Source organism: Astatotilapia calliptera, chromosome 13, assembly GCF_964374335.1.
Source record: "Astatotilapia calliptera chromosome 13, fAstCal68.1, whole genome shotgun sequence".
Classification (NCBI taxonomy): domain Eukaryota; kingdom Metazoa; phylum Chordata; class Actinopteri; order Cichliformes; family Cichlidae; genus Astatotilapia; species Astatotilapia calliptera.
The window spans coordinates 29719135-29738855 of record NC_137434.1 but is presented as its reverse complement, the minus strand read 5'-3'; the positions used below and the strand labels follow the sequence as shown (position 1 = coordinate 29738855).

Sequence of the window (19721 nt, the reverse complement as noted above, 5' to 3'; positions counted from 1 at the left end):
GGTGAAGCCTTTGGATTCATGAGGGATTTTTGTCCATGAAATTTCCATTTGGGAGCAAATAATAAAAGTGTGCACTTACATCATTCAGATTTCCACACACACGTAAATGGTCTGGCCTTTAGATAACACTTGTTTTTCCTTTGGAATACAAAAAAGGTTTTAGCACAAAGCCACATTCAGCCATTCATACAGAAAGCTGGATGCAGGGTTCAGTATTCTGGCAAACTCCACTCATACTCACGGACTGGAGAAGCCAGGGACTGATCCATCAATCTTCTGACCTGCACTATCTCTAAAGCCACAGCTGCTGTCCAAGCTACTGGCCAACCAGCTAGAGCAAATTTCTCTAGTCTTGCTCAAGTAGATGAGTTACTGGAGGGTCTGGGGTCTAGGGATCAAACCTTTGGACCACTCACTCGACCACCTAAGCCAAACATTTATTTTGACTCCCAGTGTTTCAAACTGAACTTGGATCCAGGCATCCTAATTGTTCAGGCGTGTCTGATTTTATCCAGCTATTTAAACGATTTAAGTGAGCTGACTAGTATGTCAACGGTCCCAGCAATCCCTCCCAGTAATTGATATTCCAATTACTTTGCCAGTTGAAAATATAGATATATAGAAGGCTGCAACATGAGCTAATGGAAGTTAATGTAATAGGAAACATGGAAAAGCAAAAGTTAGCTCAACAATAGTCCAGGTTTATAACTAAATACAACTGAACTGAAGCATAACCATCAAACCAAAAGTAAGTAATTTAGTACCATCAGTGTTACAATACTGCTAATATTGCCTGTGCAGCAAATGAGTAGAACTTTAACTGCTGAGAAGAGGAAAGTCTCCAACTTTTTACACTTAGAGGCTATTATCTTATAATGGTACATCCTCAAGTTGTGCGTTCAAAGGTTAACAGATTTGTATTAAAATGATATAAGGATACAAGGAAGGAGGGTAAAAAATCTTGGGATAACAGAAGTTACTTTTATTCCCACTTGCCATTTAGTATCATTCTGCCTTTTGTTGCAGTGCATTTTAATATGGCCATATGACCTGTGCACTGATCCCCGATCAGTCCTTTTGTTCTTGGTAGTTTAATGACTACAAGAGCCACATCCAGGTGAAGCAAAAAGCAGGAAGCACATCTTAATATACCCATGAGCTAATCTTCATTCATGCTAAGCAGAAAGGGTGTAATGAATTCAGTCTTATAATCAGAACGAAAGAGGGAATAAGACAGAAACAAAGAGGAATATAGTGAGAAAGAAAGTGGCTCCAATTTAGAGCAGATAACTTTAAATGAGGAGTCCATTGTTTGTCCATAGAAGCGAACAGCAACTCTAATGTTATTTCTTTGGCTTTTTATTAGGGTGCATACTTCAGTTAGTTACACGTTCAGTTTCTCTATTATTTTTAACTGATGAAATGGAGCAGTTTTGTTCCAGGGATACAAAAGTGAAGCAAACTGGGAAACCAGTCATATATATATACAGCATAGTAGGGATTTATTTTTTACTATGGCCAAATCAATGGTGGTAAATGTATTTAAACAGCAACATTATGCTATGTAAAAACACTTTATCATGCTTCTTGCAATTCCTATCATTGAAAGTGTAATCAAATTTGACTCTAAAAACACAAAATTTGACCCAGAAACTACTTAAAATGAAAAATAATAAAGATGCACATGATTGCAAAACTGGTCTGAAAAATACAAGTATGAATAACTTACTGCATTTCTTCATTTAGTTTTTAAATTTTCACATAAACAGAAATTACCAACTAGAATTGACTTAAACTTCTTAGATTCAATTAGAGGCCGAGTTACATAAGAGAGCTGCATTTCTGTTCTCCCTCATAAATAAGCCAAAGCAAATCAATTGGGCTTGGCCTTAATTATTCTTGGTACATTTGGTCGTACATAATGTGAACTGCACTTAGTGATACCTCGTACTATTGATTAATCATAGGCAGGGAGAAGCATTCAAAGATTCTGTGTAAGTGACGGCAAAAAAGTGAGATTCAAATTGTTGAAACAAACAGGATCCCACTGACAGAAAATGACACCAACCTCAGTTGTTAAGCGGTAAAGCTTTCAAAAAGGAGCATTAAAAAGCCATTTGGAGAGGCCAATTTCAAGTAATTTTGTTCTACTATCTCCCTCATCCAACTGTTCCATCACAGAGGTCTGCTCACCATTAGCACGTTCTCCACCTGCATTTGTGGAAAGTTGTCATAATCGTTTAAATCACTGCGGCAGCTAGGAAGGCTTTAGATGAGACAGTTGTTTAAAATCACCAAAGCTGTCTGGTTTATTACACACACACACACACACACACACACACACACACACACACACACACACACACACACACACACACACACACACACACACAGCTACTTGTCTTAATATTAATAGTAAGTGAATTAAACAGGTACTTTTCTGCCATTATCACACTCATACACACTGTATATGGGGAATTCTATCATTATTACAAATTAGGTAATTATTTTGTTTAAAAACACAAAATAAACAAAAATACTCCCAGAGGTCCTTTGTATAAGCAGCTTATCATATATGTATTGTCAAGTGACCTCTCCTGGCTCTGTCAGTCATTTCAACTCACACTCTAGGAACAACCCCCTTAGGTAGCTCTAGTAATTATGGCAAACTATGACAAAGCGCGCCCTCTAATTTACTTAGAGTACTTAATTTTACCAAAACAATGAACTCGATCCCCTTCTTAAAACGAATCGAACCTTTACTGCAGCACTGTCACATCCTGAATGTCTTGCATATTTTTGAGCAATGATTTTTGAAAGTTGCATTAGTCCTTTTGGCGGTATCGTTGAGAACGTAGTATTACCTTTTTGGTTATTAGGATAGAAGACTCGATGGCATAAACATAGCTGGTTATTAATGATATTTTTGGAGTCTCATATCTTCTAGTTTCTATAGCAGAGGAGCCAGAAATATAGCCTGTAGGCGAGATATGGCCTGCCAAAGCATCCAGTCCACACCACTGGATTGCTTTGCAAAAAGAGAAAAAGAGAAAATTGCAGAGGGTTGATGGATAGTCTTTGGATTAAATTTTGCAGTATAATGGATTTGCATTTACAGAATGCTTTTCTAGTCTTATTTGCCAGTTTTCATCAGGAAGAACTGTTTTCAAATTCATTAAGAATGGATCACGCCATGAATTTGGTTCTCCAAATAAATTATTTCATCTGAGGCAGAGATCTGAATCATTGTCAGACAGACATCAGACATTACCCGTGTGCTGCCACAGGATACCAAAGGTATAAACCAAGAAACCATCACATAGAGTTTCTCTAGTTTTTATGACCGTCGTGTTTCTTAGTGATGACAGCAGACTCACTGAGAGCAGAAAATCTGCTTTTCTATGAGTGGCTTATTAAATGTGTAAATATGTTGTGATATGTGTCGACTACAGAATGTCCCTCCACTTTTTTTACTGCTTGCCATCCCTGTCCATGACAATAGACTGGCGGAAGATAAATTGGGCTCAGCAATCAGTATCCATTAAGCTTCACTGCAGTAGTCGATTTTGCATTTGCCACAGAGTTCACCCACAAAGGGAGGAATATAAAGTTAGAGGACAATAAAGCTTCATGTGTTTTCTGCCCATTTAAAAGGAGATGAATGCAGAATGCTTTCTGTCATTGTAAGCAGAGGGAAATAAAAAGAGAGATTCAGCGATTACTGTTGATTCTAATGTTAGATACCGAGCGTAACGCATGCGATTAACTGATCAGGCCATCACTCATGTGCAAATCGATACTTTCAGACTTTACCTCTCTTCTAAATTAATTCCCCGTTAATTGTGTCTAATGATATGGCCCAGTAATGTGAGCTCTACTATATTATTCATTCATTACCTTCACCAGCCGCAGCCCACAGGAACAGCAGCCATGTTAATCCTGTTCTGTGACATTTCTGTGGTTCTTGAAAGCAGTTTAACAGGCGGTGTGTTCTAATGTGCTGTGCTTTGTGGTGAACCAGGTGGAGACTGAGAAATGGATGAGATTCAAGTGAGCCAGGATTGGCCCGAGTGGTCAATGAGGCACACCTGCAGCTAATTAACCCCTGTCTATATTCGTGTGTTTCATTAGGAGCTGACAGGCGAAGGCTATTAGCAGCGAACTGCCAACGCCCTGCTGAGGACCTGGACCCAAGCAGCCATGCTATAAATGACACTCCCACTTTGGGCTCTGAAAAAAGAAACTTCACGTGTGTGCAGGTGAACTCCTCCACAAAATATCAGCACTGAATCTACCTGCCTCGAAATAATCTGCTGGATATTTTCAATGAGAAAGTGAAATGGATAAACACATTTCGGCTATGTCCTGCATCACCTTGTCTCCCTGCAAGGAGGTTATTTTGTCATGCAGCAAGCAACACCGTCAGACAGTTTGCAAAACTTGGCAAGCTTGTGTAGAGGACAGAGCTCTGCTGAGAATTTACAGCCACCATCTAAATATACTTTACCCATACTGTCTTCTCATTTTTCCAAGTGCTCAGTGGCAGAGAAGTGCAACTTGGATAGTGCAGTCGAATCATGAGGAATGCAATCTTTGATGAGTAAAGGATCGTTTGTAAGATAACTCACAAATGTTGCATAATTTCTGTGATTAAGGACCACGATTTTCTACCATGCACGACCAGCCTTTGGTTGCTGCAGTGCTTGGCAAAGTTGCTTGTGCCCTTGCAGCTAAAAGAACAAACCAAGCCTTCAGTGCTGGAACCAGAGTATAGAAATTAATGAGGTCCAGAATTTTCATCTTGATGTGTCACCTTTAATTTTTTTATTTTTCTGACTTAAGTTCAAAAACTGGACAAGGCTTTTATTTCACAGTTTCCCCCCCTTCCCTCTGGGGCAGTGTGATAGTGTCTTGGTTAGTCCTGTGAGGGGCCGTTCTGTGTGGTCGCTCTGTGTCTGTGCTTCCTCCCACAGTCTAAAGACATGCATACGGTTAGGTTAATTGGTGATTTTTAATTGGCTGTAGGTGTGAATGTAAGCATGAATAGTTTGTCTCCATGTTAGCCCTGCAACAGATTGGCAACCTGTCCAGGGGCTACCCTCTCTCTTCCCCATAACAGCTGGGCTCCAGCCCCCTTGTGACCCTAAAAAGAAAAAAAAAGGCTCTGCTCCTACTGAGCCTCAGATTTCCTCCTCATGCCTAAACCAACCAATTATCATTCCTCAGGCACTGAGGCATTGTACAGCAAGTCATAACTTTGTAGAATTCCCGTTGAACCTTTTCAAAGAAAAGACCACCTAGAGGATCACTGGATTCATGCCTGACCTATTCTGAAAAAAAAAAAGGTAGAAAATTGCTAAGGTCCATACTTCATAGCTGATCACAGGCATGTGCTGGAGCTACACAGACTCATTCTGTTTGACTGAATGCTATCTTACTCTGGTGCCATGCGAATAGACAGACATCAAGATAAAAGACAAAATGAGATCAAAGCATTGCCACCCTCAAAGCATGGCGATGCCCGACTCTCACCTGGTCTAAAAGCTGGAGTTAGGTACCAGTTCAGCCATATTACTGATTTATAGAAACCTTTTAATTTGGCAAAATGAAGAAATTTGGATTCTGTGCTATCAGAAGTATTGTCTGTGAAGGTTCTCAGTCATCCAGGTCATCGTAGTCAAAGGAGCTTGCAAAGAAAAGCATCTGGACTTCTTTAAGTTGCTTGAAGACGTTTCACCTCTCATCCGAGAAGCTTCTTCAGTTCTAAGGTCAAATGGCGGAGAGTCCCAGATTTAAACCCAGTGGGAGTTTCCCCCCAAAGAGGGACAGAAGGACCCCCCTGATGATCCTCTAATCACCTGAACCAAGGTGTGAAAACAGGTGTGGGTCACAATCAGCCAGGGTTTCTGGTGGGCTCATAGTGAAACCTGGCCCTACACTATCATGTGATTTCCTGAGGTCCGATGGCCCAGGATGTGATTGGGCGTTAAGGCGTCTGGGGAGGGAACTCAAAACTGGATTATGGATGGCAGATATCTTTGAACAGAGGCTGTGGTTTACGACACCAACTGTCTGCCATCTATAATCCAGTTTTGAGTTCCCTCCCCAGACGCCTTAACCAGCTTTAGGGGCGATCGTGGCTCAAGAGTTGGGAGTTCGCCTTGTAATCGGAAGGTTGCCGGTTTGAGCCCCAGCTTGGACAGTCTCGGTCGTTGTGTCCTTGGGCAAGACACTTCACCTGTTGCCTACTGGTGGTGTTCAGAGGGCCCGGTGGCGCCAGTGTCCGGCAGCCTCGCCTCAGTCAGTGAGCCCCAGGGTGGCTGTGGCTACAATGTACAGTGTGTGAATGTGTGGATGACTGGTTTTGTAAAGCGCTTTGGGGTCCTTAGGGACTAGTAAAGCGCTATACAAATACAGGTCATTTACCAGGCCTTAACGCACATCCTGGGCCATCTGACCTCAGGAAATCGCATGATAAGGTGGGGTCAGGTTTCATAATGAGCTCACCCGAAACCCTGGCTGATTGGGACCCGCACCCATTTTCACACCTTGGCTCAGGTGATTAGAGGATCATCAGGGGGTCCTTTTGTCCCTCTTTGGGGGGGAAACTCCCACTGGGTTTAAATCTGGGACTCTCCGCCATTTGACCTTAGAACTGAAGAAGCTTCTTGAATGAGAGGTGAAACGTCTTCAAGCAACTTAAAGAAGTCCAGACACTTTTCTTTAAGAAGTATTCTGAGACCAGAAGAAAAACTGTCGGATTGATGCTAAAGTGTAATGTGATTATATGATAGTCTGTCATAATTGCAACTTTTGAACACAGAGTACAGATTGGGCTCTGATGACATGACACTATGACGTGCGAGTCTCACTAGACTGCATGCCTCAGACTCGTGCTGCTGCCACCTGCTTTCATCTGCTTTTTAGGTGAGGCACAGTTCATTTTGGACGTGCTCAAAATCCCACAAGGACACCTCAGATTCTACAATAAGCTATTTCAGTTTCCAGTGCGTCTTTCCTTAAACGATAAACATTATTTGCTATATTCTGTTGTTCACTTTTTTTCTCTGTTCTTACGATCTCCTTTTTCTCTGCAGTGCACAGTAAGTTCGCATCTGTTGTGCTGCTTCCAGCAGGGCCTAGGTCTCTGATGAGAGCGAGGGTGAAGCTGTGGAGCCCTGCTGAGGAGCAACACCACTGCCGCCTGTTCCCTCTTTATGTTTGAGTCATGATATGGTGAACTCCTGCAGACTGGTGACTCATTTAATCAGGAAAAATGCAGGTGGAACTAATTATAATAATGACAACATGTCGGTGTGACAGGAAGCTATTCCAGAGAGCCAACACCGTGTGTGGAACTGTGGGCCGCAGTCAACAAAGCCACTTTTTACATATGAAGAATATTTCACTTTCTATAGCTACAGGAGACGTACAGCATTTGTCAGTTAACATGTTATAACATTTACTACATAAAATGACACTTACATTAGTAACCAACAAACGTAGCTCAGCTTTATATTTACTCTGGTGCTGGTTTGGACCCATGGAAGTGGACCTTCTTTTTTTAATTTGAGTGTAATTGCTGCCTGATTATTGAAGGATAACAACAGAAGCTCATAGATTATTGCGCTATTTGTAATCCCATGCAGCTTCTTGCATGTATGCACGAACAAACACACAGTGAGAGGGGGAGATGCTGAAAATTACAAATGTGCAAGATGGATTCTTTTCATCTGGTTTCAAAGACACCTGCTGTCAAAAAGAGGATTCTTTTGTTGTCTTTAATGGGTAGTCTAGATGTGAATGTGGCCATTTTCTTCACTCCAGACAAATGCCAATTAAAAGTAGTCTGTGCCTCAGAAGTAGAGATCCATACAAAGCAAGCGATATCTTTTTAAAAAATATTTTCAGGTAAAATATATCACATCCTTGAGCCAAGATTCAAAGGCTTTTAATCTGCTTCTCTATACAACTTTCCTAACTTTCTCATCTTAAGCGCTAGACTCGATCAGACCCCCTCAGACTTTGGTATTGTGAAGCTGTCAGTCATGCAGACTTGACATTTCTTTGTCCATATTGTGGTAGGATATGGATTTACCTTCCCACAATGAGTCAGTGTAATAAGGAGGGCTGATACCAGAGCTATTGCTGGTATCAGTACTCGTTTCCTCCTTGTCTTTCATATGGTGTAAATTCAACAGGGTGCCTCGTGAGACTCCACTTTGCACTTTCTGAAACTGTGTGACAATGCCAGGAAGGGGACTCAAGCATGCAGAAACATGAATGCAAAAATGTAAGGCACAGTTCACCCTTTAAAAACACAAACCTTCACTTAAAGAAATGTGCCAGCTTCACTTGAGAAGAGTAAACCAAGGATGTGGTAGAAGCGTTGTATGCGCTAACTGTTCTGCTTTCTTAGACATTTACTGCTCTATGTTTTTCGAGCTAGTCATCTATACTGCCTGTTCTATAATGTAACACCTACAAAGAACGACTTTAATCATCTAGAGCTGGAGCAACATTGCATCTTATTGCAATGACCATATCTGAACAGGCAATATTAAAATCACCTACAGGTGACAGATCATTCAGGACTGATTTCAGCCCAGTGGAAACACACATTGCTTTCCTTTCAGAGCTAGCATTTTTAGTTTCTTTTAATGATATTGATCTGAGAAGACCCATATTAGAAAAGAAGCCTTCTTCCTGAATCCCAGTGGGAGCAGAAGATGACAAATTACTTTGCGATTGCCTGTATATAAATATGTGTCTGGTCTTATTTTAACTGAACACAGAAGTTTGTGTTTTCGTGTCTAACTTCTAGGAAAACCAAATGACCATTGCTTCTGAAACATTCACTGGGGGCTATGGAGCCTTAGATTGAAATACCATTCATGCGTAGTTCTTTTATAAAATACTGCATATGTACATTTGATGAGCGATTTTCAGTTTGTGGTCTCTTTTTGTTCGCAGATATTTCCACGGCGGTGAACAAACACCATTCATCACAAGCTCAGCAGATCGTTATTGTAGCCACAATTATACAAGGTGACTCATATTTTTGTTGCCTCAACAGTTGGTCAGTGATAAAAGCTGGAAGCTTAAAGAAATCACACGTTTTATGTTTCCTTTATATCTTACGGATTGAAACATGCAGTATGATGTGAAATACAGGGTTGTATTCTTTTGGAAATTGGACTTGCATGATTACTGCACTGTTATTGTCTGTGGCGCGCACAAACCTGCAAAGCATGAAATCAGATCTCATAAAGATAGTGTGAAGTAAATTTGTTCTCTGGTTTAACTCAGTAAATCTTTCTCACTGCGTCTGTGGGGTGTGATATGATGCATGTGCTATAGATGAAAATATGCTGATTCTGAGTCTCCCTTACAACGCTGTAAAACTACAGCGTCTTGGCTCCCGGGCCTTCAGTTCAGAAGCTTTCGATATGTTTTTCAATGTGGCCAGAACAATAATTGAAAGGCCATGTAGATCATGGAAGCAGTAAAGAAGGAGATTAATGTAAGGAAGCCAGAAGAGATTAAAACTATTTAAAGAAAATATGGTCTGGGTCTCATCTGTGGTTGTTCCTGAATACTGTAAAAGTTCTTCAGGATACGTAGTGCCAAACTGCAACCTTCCAGTTTGAACAACAAAAGCTTTGTTGACAATGAAGAGAGTTTGAACTCAATTTCTTGAGCAATGAAAAGATTTTGACATACTGCATGTAAGGATGGCAACAAAAAGCCTTTGTTGCTCTTTGACAGATTCGGGAGAAACCTAAATAAATCTCTGATCTCAAAGACATCCTGTCAAACAAGTTGGGTGACAAGCACAGTGTTAAGCCATGCCAGCATTTAGAGAACTAAATGTGCATCAGTGAGTCACGTATAAGCTATGCTCAGCCTCCATATAGTTTGGAAGTTTTGCCTTTATTCTTTTAGACTTGGCTAAGTTGGGCTCCTCATTACACCACATATTTTTTTAAACCCTGTATTTTCCAAGTTCTCCCACATATTTTAAGAAATCGTGACTGCCAGGTGCTATCATTTCTCTGCCAGAGAAAATATTAAAGCATCTCACATCCCTTTGTGACCTTGTCCTGTACCCACCTGGGAATGGGTGTGCACAACATCCACATTCCTTATTTTGAAATGGTTATACTGTTGCCATTTATTTCATACGACACTGAAAGGCTGACTTTTTTCAGCTTGTAGTATTTTTACACCAGGACAGAGCCAAACGAGCAAAATTCTCTGTCAGCCCACTCCCCATTCCCACTGACTTACAGACAATATTCTAGATAATTGTTTCCTGTTTGCCCATCTCTAGACTGAAACAATGAAATTCCAAGGAATAAAATATTATTCCAGCATATTTTGCGTCTTTTGATAATTTGAAAAGAGTTTACATTATAATTCTCTGGGTTTGCATTTTGAGCTGCATGTGGCTGCTTTTAAGTGGTTACCCACAGTTTTAAATGGTTTAGCTTGAAGCTGTTATATAAAAATTTAACTTAGAAGAAATGAGAATGTGCTGCATTTCTACGTTTTATCTAACAGCAAAAGTAATATTTCTACTTTTGACTACTGAGCAAAATAAATCAATCTGGCAGCTCTTACTCTCAAAGCTTCCCCAGTGTTTTGATGTATCGTCGCTTAAATTATAATAATAATTAACTTAATCATATCGACATATTAATAAAGATGTTGTACATGATCTTTTACCTCCTTCCTCTCCAGGTTATCTATTAAATGTAACCCTGGCTGATGCCATTTCTTATATTCCATTTGATTACGCATCCATTATTCAATACTTTATAATACAACTTATGATTGTGCCCGTTTCCTTCAGAAGACAAAATTTCTTCCTCATTGGCTGCCTTGTGATTTTGCTTGTATAGTCACTGGAGTCACGGCACTCCTTTCATCCTTGGAGACCCTGAGACAGTGCGATAGCCCTCCTCACAAGACGTGCACTTTCATCCGGCCTCTCTCCTCCTCGTTCGTGCCCGTCCTTCATTTCCACCGAGACCCCAGCTTGCCAGAGGTCCTTGGCAGCGTTTGTCTGCCCTGCTGGTGAACCTTTTTAGCTGGCGCAATTCAAACCTCAGTCCATCTGAGGCCCTGCCACTTAGTGTTAGGAGATGAGTTGGACAGAAAACTGTAGGCAGGGGAGAAGGGATAAGGTCTGATGCTTGGACAAGATGCGTGGTGAGCAAAAGATGGCACGGAGGGGGTTAGCAAGAGACAGATGGGGGCGAGAGGGCTGTCTGGAGGGAAATTTGGAAGAGGGAACAGGGATGTCAACACTGAGGCAAGCTCGAGCACGAGACACAGAGGTAACCTGAGAAATTAGGATTTGATTAACTACAAGCAAAGGAGTCAAGGAGAGTGATGCTGTGACAAGATTATCTAAGGGTTGAGGAAAGAAGAAAGGCCACAATCTGCCACTCTTCTTTTCCAACTTTGCACTTACCAACTTTTCGAGGAGAACGTAGTTGAATAAAACAGGGAAAAGAAAGAAAAAAGATGGTGTTACTGAAAAAAGAAATCCATTGCCTAGACAACATTGTAGAGAACAGAAAACAGAGATGTGTCAAAAATGGGTCCGCTGGCTGAAAAAGAAATAGAAACCGTTGAGAATGACCTGAAAGCAGGACAATCTTTTTTTTTTCTCCTTTAGAAAAGGAATTGAGGACAGGCACAGAATTGGAGAAAGTAGCAAAAATAGATGAAAAAGATCAGAAGTGAATGATGGAGTAGTGCAGGTTAAAGCAAACAGAAAGGTGTGGGGGAGGTGGGAGTTTTTATTTTATTTATTTATTTTTATTTTTTGTGTGTGTTTGTCTTTGCCAGAATAATTTAGAAACATTTTTTTAAAAGGACCCTGTTTTCCTTTTTCATAGTGCTGGATTAATTTAATTTGAGGTCTCTCAATGCACAATAATGGCTTGGTAATGCTTAGACAATTTGTATGGAAATTCACCTCGAAGAATCCTGGCTATTATCACAGAGAGAAATAGTAGGTGAGATAAGAAAACCAATTTGAAGCTATGGTTACCGTGTGGTTCTTTGTTAGGTAAAAGTTCGGTTTTTCTCACCTAAATGCTAATTCCTTCACCCCTGGAGGACATTATGTCCTACAAGTATTTTTTCTAAAGAACAAAAAGGGCATGCAGTTTTTTCTCTGAAAGTACAAAAAAGATTCACGAATCACTCTTATGCACAGTTTTACTCATGGACAGGTGCAAGTCTGACATCTGACCTCAACCTGCTTGAACATGCATGTCACTGGCAAGAGAGAGAAAGAAAAAAAAACCCAAAACAGAAATAAACCTGAACATCCAATCCCCAATTAATTAACTGACTGAATTCGTTTCACAGCTTAGTAATATTATTTCTAGCAAAACTTCTGGTGAGTTTCGGAGCACTTGTTAACTTCCATCTATTATATGGAGATAAATTACAAGTATTTTTTGTATATTCGTCTCCCGTTGTGTAGTTAATAGACCTTTTAGCATGTACTATTAATAATACTAATAGTGCATGCTAAAAAGTAATATGAATATTGTAAATAATATTAATTTTAAACGTGTACCAAATTCTCCGAGACTTTTCTGGAAGCTTTTATTAAATTTACAGGTAGTGTACAGATCAAAGGGGTAATTATCAAAATACCATCAAATAAGTTTGTTCTCTTATTACAAGTACCTGCTGCAGTATCCCCCCCCCCCCCCCCCCCCCCCTCCTCCTCTTTGTTTCAGAGAACAATGGTGCTATGAACATCATGTCTAATGTGCCTTCAGTTGGATCAACAAAGCAGAATGACAATCAGGAGCTGTTTTTCTCTGACATTTGACAAATTGCTTAGCTAAGTGATGGGGGTGGTAACATTTCTTAGCTACCAATACATTCAGGTCAGTAGGTTGGTGTACAAACAAAGCGATGGGTGTCACTTCAGTGAACACTGCTGTTGTTCTAACAAGGACAATTACCCTAATACTCATTTGGAATTAAAAACCTCATTACAGAGACTTAATTAATGATCTGGAAAGTAAAGGATATTAACAAATAGCGAGCAATAATGCTGCATTCGCCACATCTAATCAACATGTCTCATTCTCCTTTGCAATCAAGTATAACACTTCATATTCCTAACAGGGAATTTAGATTTTAATAACACTGCAGTGAGTCTCCTTTGTTGGACATTGGGTCATTGGATGTCTATGGGGTAAAAATTCCAAGGCGTATCTCTGTCCATTTATGGTAAATAGTGCTATTACAGCATGGTGCTTGTTAGTAAAAAAGTCACAGATAAGCTATTGTACTGCCACAACGTTAGTGCCCGCGTGACAAGGTTGCATATTTTTTGGAATGAGCTGAGGAGACCTGGGAAATTAATATGGAATAGATAGTGAGGAGTAAGGACATAAGTTAGGGCAATTTGTGTTCTTCCCTCAACTGTGTGACATTGAGAGCACCGTGTGTTTGGGAGATAAAGAAATGAGAGAAGTGACATTAGTCTGACTCAGAGAGGATATTTGAGAAGGCACTGAAGAGAGGAGAAAATGAAAAGGTAATAGGAGGACAGATTATGAGTTTGTGTAAAGAAAGTGCAGCGAACATTAGAAGGAAGGACAGCCAAGGCTGGAATGCTGAATATTCTATAAATTATTGCTACCTAAACATAAAAAGAAGGAACACTGTTGAACTACTGGTGATTGTTGTCAAGAATGTGGAATATGTTGATATCTGGCTTTCATCTATCTTTCTCAGCGTCTTCACCTGTCTAAAATCAAAAAATTAGAAAACATTGTCTGAATCTGACGAGGAATCATATTGTATCATATTTCTAAGCCCACAGCCCTGCTGGAATTCAAAGCAGGAGGTCAAACTCACCTGGAAACAAAGTAATCAGTGCAAGTAGAATAATAGCTGCTAAGATTAAAAGAAATCTACTTTATACAATGCATGTGCATTTCAGGGTACAAACTAAATGTAATATCCAGATATATTTTCGCTCAAGGGGAAAAGCCCTTCCATGATTGCTTTGCTGCTGCCATGATTAATAACACCTCTGAAGGAATATGATATATGCTTGTATGACAAGTTTTAAATGTAAACTGTCAAACACACTGAAAAGATTCCTATTTTTACTCTGTATGAACCATACTGACACAGTATGTCTGGTTTGCATAGCAGACCAAGGAGCGGCAGCAAGGACATGCTCAGTAACTCTCAATATATGCTAGTGAATATTTCATTTTTCCTTTTGGGTTTTTGATGTAGATCAATAGTCTGAAAAATAGATCTTATGGACCCAGACCCTTTCAGAATGAGCTTTCTTTCTCTCGTGTTCACTTCTTTATTATACGTTTGAGTTTATGGACTTATTGTATCATAGATCTAGACACACTGTATCCACTGGAGGTTAAAAAAAAGAAAAGAAAAACAAAGTGCGTCTTACTTGGGTCCGACAGGATGGAGTCAGTCTTGGGCAGAAACTGGTCACAGCGGATTCCTTGGTATCCTTCTCGACACCTGATGGAAACAGGAACATAATTATTAGTCAAGTAATCAAAAACTCTAGCTGGGAAACGACGCAAATGACCTTTATACATTCAATTAATTTAAGAGGGCCTATTATGTTTTTGCTTATTTTTATATGTAGTCGACACATGTAAAAGTAATCCCAGTGGCTTTTCCTGTAGATATCACTGATATGGTTAATTTAGTGACAACCTATAAGAGGAGAGAGTTGTCTTTAAAGTTTGGTGGAAAGGAGCTGAAATGGTTCGTTTCAGACATACATGAACACAGTGGAAACACCACTGTTCAGTATAACACACACACACACACACACACACACACACACACACACACACACACACACACACACACACACACACACACACACACACACACACACACACACAATAAAGACTGATTTTAAACCGTGAATCATGGATAGCTACTCTCACTGAGTCACAAAACAAAAGAGTTAGAAATGAACATAACATCTCCCCTCATGTCGCAGGTTCGGTCACTATTTTTCTTGGTGATGTGAGCTTTTCTTGTTGCTCTAGTTTCTTCATCAGCCACATTGTGCAAGTCATCTCATTCAAAACTTTAGCATCACTATGTCTTGATGCATGCTCAAACATCCAGGTGAGGAAATCCCAAAAACTTAATTACGTTCATCTGGATGTAACATTTTCAATGAGAGAAAAGTTTCAGTGGGAAACCAAACAACCTCTGGGTAAGTGGTTGGCACAACACAGAGGAGCTAACTCATCAGGCCAGGACTCTGCAGTCTATTCACACCTACAGGCCAGTGGACACTCTTTCAATGATGAGGATGTAACATCCTGGACAGGGAGGAACGCTGGTTTGAGCGCGGAGTCAAGGAGGCCATTTACGTGAAAAGGGAAAGACCATCTCTGAATCGAGGAGGGGCCTAAGGGTAACCATCATACAATTCTGTGACTGCAGCCATTCCCCAACTCTCTGTGAATGGTACTCATGGTCTTTGATTGGTGGTTGTTGACCAATGGTCATGACAATTAGCATATCAAGATGAAGATAATCAAGAAACTGATCTCATAGCTCATTGTTAGTCAGTGGTGCTAGTTTCAGTCATTGTGCAAAGGTACTGTTTAAAAGGTTGGGGAAACCTGCAGTCACCTGAGACTAAAGAAGCCACTTGGACGATGATGAAATATTTCTCCAACTGAAAACGCTACGTCCAGATGAACAGAAGTATCTACTATGTTCCTTCATCTGGGACTAAAAATAATTCTGCATGCTCATTTTTGTTTTTTAGATCTTTTCTACAGTTCTCTTCTTACTTAAAATGATGTAAACATAAGAGCTACAAAGAGAGTACAGCCTCCTCATCAAAGGAAGCAAACTGACAAGAAGAAATTATTGGTGGGGTGATCTTTAGGGGCAGAACTCTCTACTAGCAAAAATGTGTCCTAGGCAAAATCACAATGGGTGCTGCAGAAGAAAAGGTGGATCCAGCGTGCATTGACCTTTTTCACAGCTAATGACTTTCAGTTTCCTTGTTTGGTCAGAGGAACATCATTAGATGCACCATGCAATGAATAAAATGCAGAATTTCTCCTACAAAGGCAAAGTGCAAGAGCATTGTTGAAATGCATATGAACTTTCCAATGACATTGAATCTGCTGTGATATTTTTCTCCTTGCGTGTGCTAAATTAACTGAAGACACATTCCATGGTTTCTGGATAGCCCTCAGACTTTTAAAGAAATTTAAACTGTTGAATATGATTGGCACATTAGTGAGAGTACCAGTCTGGCAATGATCATTAAGCAGCTAATGAATTCTGAAATGTGCTTGGGCTGCCCTTCAGAAAGTATCCCAAGAAAAGACAGGATGTATTTTTAATTAATTTTAGCTCAATAACCATCTCCTTATCAACACATGGAAGTGTAGCGTTGTCTTACAGAACAGATAGAAAGCACAGAGACTTCAATGAGGGCGTGAGGCCTAACTGGGTGTCGCACTTGGCTGGAATATCAATTTTGCCTCTGGCCAAATGTACTCTGCTTCCTTCTTGCAGAAAATACACATCTCATCCATGCAAAACATTAACTAAGAAACAGACATAGTGATGCTGCTTTAAATTTGACCACACTATTACTTAAAAATTGATAAATCTTCTAATAATTCTTTTTCATTATGCCTTAATTTTCATCTCTACTCCACCTGTATCCCTATGTCTCACCAGATTACCCTTGCAGCTTTGTTTCACAGAATCAATCTGCATCCGGTCTGACAAGCTGACAGCAGAGCAAAAATACTGATGCCTGCAAGTGAAATCTGAGAGAACATCTTTGTCCAACCAGACAAAACACTGGAGCTCTGCATAGACATCAAGCTTACAAGAACTGGAATGTGGCATATTAAAGATTTTTGCTTGGAGCAGAATGACGATAGCAAGCCTGTTTTGTGATTTTCAGTTCTTTAATCAATTAGAGTGGGGTGATTCGCCTGCGCATGCTGCTGGTACATATGTCTTTACTTTTGGAAATAAGTAAAGACATAGCAGTGTTGTGGCAATGAATGCAAACTTTGAATGAAACTCGTATGTATATACAAAAAAAATGCTTAAATCTTGAACTGGTTTGAAAATGGAGTTAAAGTACTTTGGGTGGAGCTGTGACTCACTGATACACAGCTCGCTCATGCAGGTTTTGAGTGTATTGTCAAGTGACACTCTGAAAACTAAAAAAATGCTTGATTTTTGGAGGAGCTTCTCACAGCTGTAAGGCATTAGAAGAAATTGGTGGTGGTGAGATCCTGACACTTTTTATCAATCACTTGACATACTGTCAATCTGCCTTTTTCAGGTTCACAGTCGGAAAAAGCACAGGTGTAATGCGAAGTTTCTAAGCACACTGCAGGCTTCACAGCAGACACTGTGTGAAGTCTATACTTATAAACATTCAGCAGCTTTATCAGAACTACTGGTACTGCCGCGAGGGGAATGTGGACCGGCATGTGATGATTATGTGCAGGCCCTAACAATCCGAGTGATTTTATTCAACCATGGATTAAAAAAAAATGATAGAATTCTGTGAAGACTGCCAAACATGGCATGCTTATATGCTCTATAATGGATCGACACTTTTTTTTTTATACGAATTGCTCAAAGTAATGCAAAATATGCCAAAGTAAGTGGTGTGGTCTAGTAACAGATGCTCAACTGCCATCTAGTCCAGCAGGGGGGTTGGAAGGCTTGGGGGAGGGAGCCAGTGTGAGAAATCTCCACATAACTGTGCTTGCCATTGCTGTCACTGTTAGCACGGTGGCAGCAGTGCTGTTCCTGTCTCGGTTTTAGTGCTGCTGTGTATGCTGAATAGCCCTCACCAATACGTGAAACTCTTTTGTGCATTTTCACAAATACAGTTAGTTTAAACCAGTTCAGCATATCGTGACTATGTTATGAGGAACTGAGCTGAGCAAAATTTACATGAAATCAATATAGGAATGTTGTAATGCTACAGTCAAGTCTAAGGAAAACGCTGGCTGGAGACCACGGTATGATCAAAATGACTGCAATCATGTGCAATTTAATTGGAATTTCATTGCCTCCAAAATGGCTGCTTCCAACGCAGGGACCAGGTCTGCAAGCACACGCACTCTGTTGCTATCTTCAAAGCAACTTTGATGCATCAAGAAAGCAATGAAACAGCAATGAGACAGTCAGTCTGTCTGCAGTTGGATCTGTTTGTGATAAATCAGCAGAAATTGCAAACCCGTGGCTGTGAGTTGCTGTATATATACATGGAAACTCTCATTCATACATTCAGAGTCTAACCAAAACCTCATAGGTTTGAAACAAAAATTCATCCATGCACCTGTTGCAGGACAGTGATTTATCTCCAAAAGGACATACAGGTGCTTGGCAACTTCTCTTTTATATATGAATATAACCTGTTGGTAACTGGTTAAGTCTTGTATCACATAAGGAGACATCACGAGGCCTCAAAGATCCCATTGTTTGTCAAGGCAACAGTTTTGCCACCTCTCCTCCAAGTTTGTTGTTCTCAGCTTTTAGCATCTCAGTGTGCGATGCCAAATATGTTCTGTGTGGGAGCGGGAGAACAAAACAAACACAAACAAATACAGTTGCTTTGTTTTAAAGATGAGATCTAAATCAGGCTTCAAAAGTTTGACGAAATTCATTTTAAATGATAAACGTTTCCACAACTTTATATAACGTTGCCGGGGCAGATGTAGGTGAGCGTGATTTCACTGGCTGTTCTTTATACTACTGCTTTGTCAAAGTGGCTGGCAGATATGCCAAGGTGTACCTTGGCGAATCCCTGATGCACTGGGTAATGGCAATGGTAAGAAGGGTCTCATTCACAAATTGTCACATATGGATGATTATTCAGGACCGCTTTAAGCACACATGTGTCACTGGTTAAGTGTCAAATAGTTAAAGACATGACCTTTTCCTAAACCTAATCAAGTAGTCTGGTGCCTAAAGCTCAACATACAGCCAACAGCTTATTAACTGTGAAACAGCAACTTGCAAGAAAATGCCGTTATTTGATGCCCAAGGAGAAAACCAAGTTAGCATATGAAACTCCGGCTAGACAAAGCCTAACTCAAATCAAACATTTCAGTAAAAGTATATCATGTCAACAGGTCACTTACACCACAGATGGACATTTTCTCTTTACCAAACATCCCTCCATGGTGCTAAGCCGACTAAACTTCGACGAGAGGCAACCTTTGTCAACCCAACTGATGTGAAGAAAGATAATTAAAAGAAAGGAGGCTTAACATGGTGACAGTGCCCGTGTTTCATGCTCATTAGGTGGAACAGGGGAAGCAAGAGTGAATGCTAGCCACTGTTAAAACATACTTAAAAAGGCAAGAGAGAAGACAATACGCACAATTGTGCACAGTTGAACAGACAAAGCATCCCGGTTAAATGGCCAGGAGCACCATAAACAGCTGCAATATCCTTCTGTATCATGTTTAGGACTGTGCAGTTTATGAAGTTCTTGTATCCCTCAAACTCTGTTTTTTGTTTGCCTATGCCGTTTGCTGCTGAGATCAAAACACTTCAAAGTGTTGCCTTATGAAGCTCAGAGGAGTGAATATGAGAATGGATGAGAGACTGTGGGAGGGTATTGAAGAGTTCCATGCCTTCTAATTAACACCACAGTCATTAAT

General features: G+C 40.2%; 1 protein-coding gene across 1 annotated transcript in view; it reads right to left on the bottom strand.

Moving 5' to 3' along the window:
- Nucleotides 1-19721, bottom strand: part of nrg3a (neuregulin 3a) — a 356235-nt gene that overhangs the window by 57722 nt on the left and 278792 nt on the right. Inside the window, exon 3 of the mRNA XM_026189295.2 lies at nucleotides 14471-14544. Coding sequence (XP_026045080.1) covers nucleotides 14471-14544 — 74 coding nt within the window. The remainder of the gene's footprint in view (nucleotides 1-14470; nucleotides 14545-19721) is intronic.